The sequence below is a fragment of the Papaver somniferum genome, chromosome 4 (genome assembly GCF_003573695.1).
Source record: "Papaver somniferum cultivar HN1 chromosome 4, ASM357369v1, whole genome shotgun sequence".
Lineage (NCBI taxonomy): Eukaryota > Viridiplantae > Streptophyta > Magnoliopsida > Ranunculales > Papaveraceae > Papaver > Papaver somniferum.
Window position 1 is genome coordinate 135,939,689 of NC_039361.1, and position 8,942 is coordinate 135,948,630.

The following is an 8,942-nucleotide window of genomic DNA, read 5'->3' on the forward strand; positions in this document are numbered from 1 at the left end:
AAATAAAAATTAGTAATTAGGTATTGTAGACGGGTTAACGGGCTGAACCCGCGGATTTACGGGCCGGGACGGGTTAACCTGTTTACTCACAAGCCGGCATTTCTCCAACCCTAACCCGACTTGTTTAGACACCAGCCGAGCCGGGTGCGGATTTTTCACGGGTCGGGCAAACCCGCGGGTTTTGGCTTGTTTGTCGGCTCTACTTCGGAGGCATACACAATGTGAGCATTATTTTATTAATTGTTTTCTTGAGTAATCAATTAAAAAATAATACTAATAAAAAATCACAATAATATTTTAATGCTGCAAAAGGAAGGAAGTTGAACTGAACTGACTCGCGCAGGTCGAGGGGGCAGTGAGATGAGCATAACGGACGCCTACACGCACTTCACGTTTTCTTGTTTTAAAGTGCCGCTCTTCTCTAAACCGCTCCCGATTTTTTGTTGCCAGTAGTATATCTTTGTGGTGTGTTTTTGGTCAATCAATCAATGAACAGAAGGAAGACACAAACAAGACTCCCGTAATTAATACAATTTCCCCAATTTATAAGTGTTTTATTAAATAAAATCATCTTTTATGATATTTATTTTGGTTTCAAATGTCTGTTTGCTGAATTATGAGATGCACCATAATGCATATAAGCTGTTTGGATGGCAGAAACAGAAGTCAGAAGCAAAATATTTCTGCTTCACAAAACGTTAATTCTTTTTGCTTACACTTGCTTGGTCGGAAGAATCAGAATTTTAGGAATTTATAAGGAATTAAATAAGAGGAAGGATCCATTTACACTTTAATTCTCACATTTTGGGACCCTATTTTGTGAATAAAACATATGGTATTGAATTTGAAGCTCTGATTTTTTGGACATGTTTCTCTTGCAAAACTCTATATGCCTACTGAAAATGAGCGCACTCCAACATGTATAACACCAATATCTACCGATCTTAATTTTAATGGTTAAAAATTTGTTAATTACCAACCGCTCATTTTCAAAGTAATAGATGGCGACGTTATACATGATAGTCTCTATTAAACTTATTAAACTATGTCCCGGGCCGTGCTTCCCGAAAGGTTTTTGAATTGCTAAGATTTCACACCAAGTAAAGCTCTTCACTTAATACTAAGATTTTGTAGTAATCTATTTCACACTGACTTATTAAACACCCTTAATAATACGCATCATTAATCATCACTCATCAAATAAATCCTTATCTTGTTCTACCTTGTAACTAGAAACAAACTACCTACAAAATCGATCCCATCCACAATATTTACCCCAAACCGGCAAGTAACAAATTCCCTTAATCTTTTTTTTTTTTCACACTAACACAAACCCCCATCAACTTCCTTTATTATTCATCTCTCTCTGTTCTGTTGTAATCCCTTTATTATTTATCCTTATCACAAAATATAAAAAAATCATAGATTGAGACTTTTTTTTTTTTAGTAGTAGAATAGAACAAAGACATTCCAGTAAAACTCCAAAAACAAAAGACTATTCTTTAGAAAGAGAAGAGAGAGAAACAAAACTCAGTTCAGTTCTTCAGAGAAAAATAACAGCCCGTACAAATTGGGGGAAGAGAAGATGATCATCTCAGAAAAAGAAGCTTGATGATGATGAAGAAGAAGAACGACAAGGAAGAAGAAGAAGAAGATCGGTAACGCCGTTAGATTTAACGTCTTAAAAAAAGGTAGGTTGGTGTAATTGTGTAATTATTATAATTTTAAATAAAATAAAAACAAGGTCCCTATTTTTGTTCCGTCTTTCTAGTACCCAACTAACCCACACAGACACGCACCACCATTCCTTTTTTTTAAAACTTCTTCTCTCCTTCTCTTCGGCTCTGTGTGTGTGATTCTGATTTTTATCTTTTTTTTTTTACCGGGAACTGCTCAAATTCCATTTGCCGGAAAACACCAGAGAATTCCGGTAACTGGGATCTGAGCAGAATTTCTGAGAGAGAGAGAGAGAGATTTTGATTTTTTTTTTTTGGGATTTTAATTTTTAAGAATTTCTCTCTCTAGAAGAATTGTGGGTAAGTAAGTGGTGGTGGTGGAGGGTGGTGGTGGTAACTTGCAATGCAGGGAAAAACAGAAAGAGGAAGAGGAGAAGAATCAAAGCTTTGGAAGTTTTAACACGGCACATATTCCAAGATCTCTTCCTCTTCTTAAAGCCTTCTTTTCTATTCTCTCTCTCCCTATAAAATTCTACTAGTATTATATATCTTCATCTTCTCTCTTTCAAGGACGGCAATAACAAGAGAGAGGGAAGAGGAAGAAGAGAAATAATTCACTCGGTGCTGCTACTGTTTTGTGTTGGAGAGATAATTGTGGTGAGGATTTTTTGTGTTGATCGGTTGTGTTTATTGTGATTAAAGTTTGCTTCTTTTTAGGTTTGCTTTTTGTTTGTTGGGATCTCATGTTCAATTTTGAATTTCACAAACTTTTTTTTTTTGCTTTTTGGATTTTGATTCTAGGCATTTTGCTTTGATCTCTCTCAATTCCTCTTTGATCACCCCAATTTTTTCATAATTCCCTAGTATGAAATTTTGAATTCTTAGCTGAATTTCCGAAATTCCCCAATTTTGCTTGATTGAGTTTCATTTTTGGTTTTTCAAAATTCAGTTGTTATTCGAATTCTCATGTGAATTGTATTTTATATTTATTTATTTTCTTTTTTGTTTTGTAGATTTTGATACTTGATCATTGGAATTGAAGAAGAAGAGAAGAAATGGAGTTTTGAATTGTACTAGTATATTTTTTGTTTCATCCTCCTCCTCCCTTAGGGCGTTTTCGAAATTGAAGCATGCCATCAGAAATTAAAATAATGGATCAAGCTAATTTATCTCAGTCATCATACTTTTACGACGATATCCTCTTCCCCGCCGAGGTACATATATCTCCTCTACTTCAATTTACTTGGCTTTTTTATCGAATTGTGGGTGTTCTGATGTTCGGTTGTTGTGTGATCTGTTTGACAGAGGCAAGTTGGATTCTGGAAGCCTGAAACCATGTCTAGTCACCACCAAGGTTAGTATCTGTTTGCAAGTTCAGCTCAAAGTGTTCCTAGTTACATGCGATCTATGTAGAATGTATGGTTATACTTACAGCCCTGCTGCTGGATGGTTGTTTTTTTGTTTCAGTAGTAGCAAAGGAGAAATTCATACCAGTGGGAGCGCCATCAGAAGAGTCTTTGGAATTTTCTCAGCCATTTCTTGTCAGGAACCAAAATACTAGGTTCAGTGTAGAGAGGCATGTGGTGGGAGCAGATAGAACCAGTAGTAATGTGCCAGTGACTACTTCTTGGAGAGAGAACAATATAGGGATGAGGTCAAACATGCTTGTGCAGCCAGCGTCATATGCTGTACACGGTAACAAGGTTGGCATGGGGGCTCAGTATGAGAGTGGTCTGTTCTCTAGTTCATTGTCAGAAATATTTAGCAAAAAATGTAAGTGCTTGTTTGTACTAGTTCTTATATTTGATTCGATCATGTATGTAGCCAGGATGATTTTGTGACGTAATAAGAGGATGGTTGGATGAAACATCTCTTATCTCCGTTACATTTTACTTTCCTGAATTCGTTGTTGGATTAACGAGACCAAGAAATCACTAGCTTGGCTTGGTTAAGTTATTTTATTATGCTATCAGTATCTTCATTCACCCTCCTGTTTTGTTTGCTAATTTCTTTACTTTTCATGCAGTGAGATTACCGTCTAATGGTGCTCTGTTTGGGCAATCTGTTGATAACGTGACGTCTAACTACGAGGAGGAGGAACCTTTTCAGTCACTTCAAGAACTTGAGGCTCAGACTATTGGAAACCTACTTCCAGATGACGATGACCTGCTCTCTGGAATGATTGATGAACTTGATTATATCACCAAGCCTAGTAGTAATGACGAATTGGAAGAGTTCGATCTGTTTAGCAGTGGTGGAGGAATGGAACTCGAGGGGGATGATCAAAGAAGTGCAGAATTTGCGGAACAAGGACTGAATGCAGCAACTGCTGGGGAGCACCCATTTGGTGAACATCCTTCTAGAACACTTTTTGTGAGAAATATCAATAGCAATATTGAAGATTCTGAGCTGAAGGTTCTTTTTGAGGTACTTTTCTTGCCGTTTTTCCTTATTAATTGTTCTATCTTACGAAGTCATGGTGTTCTTAGCATGCTTGCAATTGTTTCTCATTTTATATATCTTTCTATCAGCAATATGGAGACATCCGTACTTTGTATACTGCTTGTAAGCACCGTGGCTTTGTTATGATCTCTTACTATGATATACGGGCTGCACGCAATGCAATGAGAGCACTTCAAAACAAACCTTTGAGACGCAGGAAGCTTGACATACACTTTTCAATTCCAAAGGTAGGTTCCTAAGTTTGTTTCTCGTCCATCCTTAGTTTGCTGCACCACTGTCTATGCTGCTTTTCTCGTCTTTGTAGATACTTACGCAGGACAGTTTCCACCATAGCTTTTGATCCATCACTCATGTATACTTAGTGTGTATGTAGAGATTCTGCAGCTTCAGTTTTCATATTTTGTTAATGGTTTAAACTTTATATTGTTAGGATAATCCTTCAGAAAAGGATATCAACCAGGGGACTCTCGTGGTGTTCAATCTTGACTTTTCTGTTTCAAATGATGATCTTCGCCAGATTTTTGGTGTTTATGGAGAAATTAAGGAGGTTGGTCCATTCACCTTTGCCCTTGCAACACTTGAAAGTATTCTGAAATATATTTCACTTAAGCGAGCACTGATATATGTTGCAGATTCGTGAAACTCCTCACAAGCGTCATCATAAATTCATAGAATTTTATGATGTCAGAGCGGCAGACGCTGCTCTTCGAGCGTTGAACAGGAGTGACATTGCAGGAAAACGTATCAAACTTGAACCAAGTCGCCCCGGGGGTGCAAGACGGTGGTATTCTCCAATCTTGCTCTTATTGCATTTATGTTTCGAGTACCGAATAGTAATAATTGAACCAACCCTTTGGATGGCAGAGAGGGCCATTAGCTGCCTTTTGTATAGAGAAGGAGCCTATTTTCTTAGTTAAGCAAGGAACTGAATGATGTTTGGGGCACTCTTTAGAAATATGCATAATTTCATGAACTTTAGGCAGGTGTGGTCAGTAATCGAGTGATAATATAATATACCCTTCAGATGATCAGCCCTCAGTTGTGAATGCTGTGTGTGGGTCATTTCTTAATCATGTCAGCTGAATTTCTTTTTTGTTACAGTGTAATGCAACAGCTATCTCCAGAGCTCGAGGACGAGATAAATGGGGGTCTGCGACAGGGAAGCCCTCCTGATAGCTCACCAACAGGATGCTTTGGTACAGTATTTAAGTTGTTACTGTGATGAGATATTAACTAGTGCATCAGCAGACAATGTTGTCAACTCTTCTACTCGTCTTAATGAACATTTATTTCATTTTTGTTATAAGCAGATTCATCAGGTCTAGTCACGTCTAATGGTATGGACAGTGGAGCGTCCCAGGGCCTGAACTCTATCCGAGCACCTATAAGCCAATTTGTTGAAAATGGATTTCATCATGGAATGTCTTCTAGTGTACCTCAGAGCTTACACTCTCCAGTGCGGGTTGCCTCTATGGGCAGTCAATCTGGCCTTGGCGAGCCTAGTCCTTCACTTGGACAAATGGAGTTTGGATTTCGAGGCATTACAGGTTTTCATCCCCATTCACTGCCTGAGTATCATGATAGTTTATCCAGTGGTGGTCCTTACAACTCTTCAACAACTCTGGCGGCCATGGCAGCAAATCTTGGGTCCATAACATCAGAAGAACTAGATAACAGGCACATGCGCAGAGTTGGCTCCAGTTCACCCTCAATGGATCTTAATGAAGGCAGTAAGTGCAACTGACCCCTGAATGTTACATATGTCATATGAGTTTTCTGCTTACGTGTGTCATTTGTTCACTGTATGTTGATCACATCGATAGGATTGCCTATAAACCGACTGCTTAATTTTGAACACCACATAATGTTATGCTTTAGATCTTAGATTTTGATGAGTAACTCGTCTCTTTTCACAGTTTTTGGTTCGGCTGGAAATGGAAGTCGCTCTCTTCATAATCATCATTATATGTGGAGCAACTCCAACTCAAACTCGTTCAATCCCCATTCTCCAAACCTGATGATGTGGCCTAATTCACCATCATTTGTAAATGGTGTTCATGCTCATCCACCACAGCAAATGCATGGACTTCCCAGGCCACCATCTCATATGCTGAATTCAGTACTTCCATCTATACACCATCACCATGTGGGATCAGCACCGACCATGAATCATTCTGTCTGGGACAGGCGTCATGCCTATGCAGGAGAGTCTCCTGAGACTTCTGGTTTCCACCCTGGTTCGCTTGGGAATATGGGATTTCATCCTATGGAACTTGCTTCTCATAATATATTTCCTCGCGTTGGTGGCAACCGTATGGATCCAACAGTTGCACCTACGAACGTTGGATTGCACTCTTCCCCACAGCAAAGGTGTCACATGTTCCCCAACAGAAATTCAATGATCCATTTGGCGAACTCGTTTGATTCTTCCAATGAGCGGGTCAGAATCCGTAGAAATGAAGCCAGTTCAAATCAGGGTGACAACAAGAAGCAGTATGAACTCGATATTGACCGCATAATGCATGGGGAAGATACGCGGACTACTCTTATGATTAAGAACATCCCTAACAAGTATGTACATGCTTTTCGTTTACTTTCTCGTTTTTGTTTCATTGTTACTTGAAGTTGTTAACCTTTTTTATTGGTCGTAACATGGATGGAGGTTTCATGAGTTGTTCCTTGCTGCCACATCTTCATGTGGTGGCTAAAAGTCAACGCTATCTGTGGTTTAAGTTAGTAGACTCTAGCTTATGGGCTTGGAAGCTCCTTCCTAGTATACCCAAATTGACCATGTTCAGTATCTGAGCCAACTCTTGAGCCACAATCCATTGGTCCTGCTCATTCCATTGGTCCTGCTCATTAATTTGGTGCAACTATAGGTACACCTCAAAGATGCTTTTGGCAGCAATAGATGAACGCCATCGCGGAACATATGATTTCATCTATTTGCCTATCGACTTCAAGGCAAGTTTTTTTAAGCCTTCCTTTGATTCTTTTGTCTCCACGAGTGATGGTTTATTAATTCCGTCTATACACATTTCTTTCAGAATAAATGCAACGTGGGTTATGCATTCATCAACATGATTGACCCTGTCCAAATTGTTCCATTCTACCAGGTATATCTATTGTCCATATAAGTAGTTTTTTTTATGGTATTCGACATTTTCGGCAATTGGAAAAAAAGAAGAAAGTCAGCCGAGCGTTTAAGGTGAACAAAATGTGTTTTATTGCAGGCATTCAATGGTAAGAAATGGGAGAAGTTCAACAGTGAAAAAGTCGCATCGCTCGCCTATGCTCGTATTCAAGGGAAATCTGCTCTTATAGCCCATTTCCAGAATTCAAGCTTGATGAATGAGGATAAGCGTTGCCGCCCTATTCTCTTTCATTCAGATGGTCCGAATGCCGGTGATCAGGTAAATTTGTGACCTCATATTCTCACTATGTGTCAAAGCTTAAAGTAAAAGGCACGGCCCTGAAATCACTATGTATCCAGATACACGTTTGCATCAGATCATGAACCTCTTCATGTTAAATGTTGTTAGCTCTGTCCTAGCCGCAGTTATAATTCATACTTAGACTCGTTTGTGCATCACTTTGCAGGAGCCCTTCCCAATGGGGGTCAATATTCGATCAAGACCTGGGAAACACCGGGCAAACCACAATGAGGACAACCATCAAGGAAGCCCATCGACTTCTGCAGATGGGGAAGAATCAAACAGGACTGACTCTTCATCGGGTTCTACAAAGGACTTAGAGTGAGCAACCGTGCTATTTCTGGGGGGCACTAACCTTACAGCTAAACCCAAGTAATGTTAATCATCTCTCTGCTCCAATGTCTAGTAACTAAATATCAGGGGCGGTTTGACGGATTAGTTTTGAGGTGCTTTGAGAATCCTCCTCTCTTTTCCCATTTTTGTTACTTACCTTAAATTTTCTGAAAAAAATTTTGGAAGCTGGAATGCCTTTTTTCTAAGGGACTTCCATTTATGTGAATTATTTAAAAAAAAATGTAATATCGAGGTTGACAAGAGGCTAGAGATTGTGTTGCAGTGCTGCAACAATGAAGAGAAGCTTCAAGATTTTGGTCTTTCTGTTTAGTTTCACAGTTGTCATGGAGGCTGCTCTGGTTAGGTCTCCGTTGTATATTTTTCTTTAACTTTTAATTTTTTCCTCTTATGTTTATGTTTAGATGGGAGGGGTCTTAGGAACCCATTTTGGGTTCTGATTTTGGGTGGTATAATTGATGAGATACATTTGAGAGAGAGAGAGAGGGTGATAGAATCTCTTGTTGTGCAAAAACTTTTTTGTTGTTGTTTTATGTTTGTTGTTGGGTCTTAGCCTCTTAGGGTCTGTTGTGATGTACAACTGATGTATTAAATCAGAAGTTATAAATATATATGTAAACCTTTGTTTCAGTATGTTATCGCTGGTCTCTTTTGCTTGTGTTTTGCATTATTGGAAGTTGCATTGCTCAAACTTACTACTAATCTTGAATCTTACCCAAACTTTAAAATCACAGCACCAACTTCCCTCCTAGTTCCCTAGCATTTCAATGCTGGAACACTCACTGTCCCTACTGCCTTGGAGTTGGTAGCAAACGTGGACATATCTGGAGCAGAATCTTCTTTCTTCCTTTCTGCAACTGAGTAAATTTCTAGATTAGGATCCTGGTGGAAGCATATCCCGGCCACTATGGCACTTGACCTGATTATGTTATGTTCATTTCTGTATCAAACACGTGAATGGACTCCCCTGCACAAATAGAGATGCTGCATGTGAAGTAATTTTTATTGCCCAAATCAA

At 39.0% G+C, this 8,942-nt stretch overlaps 1 protein-coding gene across 5 annotated transcripts; it reads left to right on the forward strand.

Moving 5' to 3' along the window:
• The first annotated feature begins 1,466 nt into the window (after positions 1–1,466).
• On the forward strand, positions 1,467–8,562 carry LOC113362748 (protein MEI2-like 4). 5 transcript variants are annotated; one of them, XM_026605237.1, is made up of 15 exons: positions 1,467–1,691; positions 2,690–2,890; positions 2,982–3,030; positions 3,144–3,449; positions 3,703–4,103; positions 4,208–4,366; positions 4,570–4,686; positions 4,772–4,923; positions 5,241–5,335; positions 5,450–5,869; positions 6,056–6,710; positions 7,019–7,103; positions 7,187–7,255; positions 7,373–7,552; positions 7,740–8,562. In XM_026605237.1, the coding sequence occupies exons 2-15, from the start codon at positions 2,807–2,809 to the stop codon at positions 7,896–7,898; spliced, it is 2,931 nt and encodes a 976-aa protein (XP_026461022.1). In that variant the 5' UTR covers positions 1,467–1,691; positions 2,690–2,806; the 3' UTR covers positions 7,899–8,562. The 5 variants fall into 5 exon arrangements, with proteins under 5 accessions (XP_026461022.1, XP_026461026.1, XP_026461021.1 ...); XM_026605241.1 differs by lacking the exon at positions 1,467–1,691 and adding an exon at positions 1,847–2,333 and having other exon boundaries at positions 3,147–3,449; XM_026605236.1 differs by lacking the exon at positions 1,467–1,691 and adding an exon at positions 1,848–2,333.
• Positions 8,563–8,942: the final 380 nt, after the last annotated feature.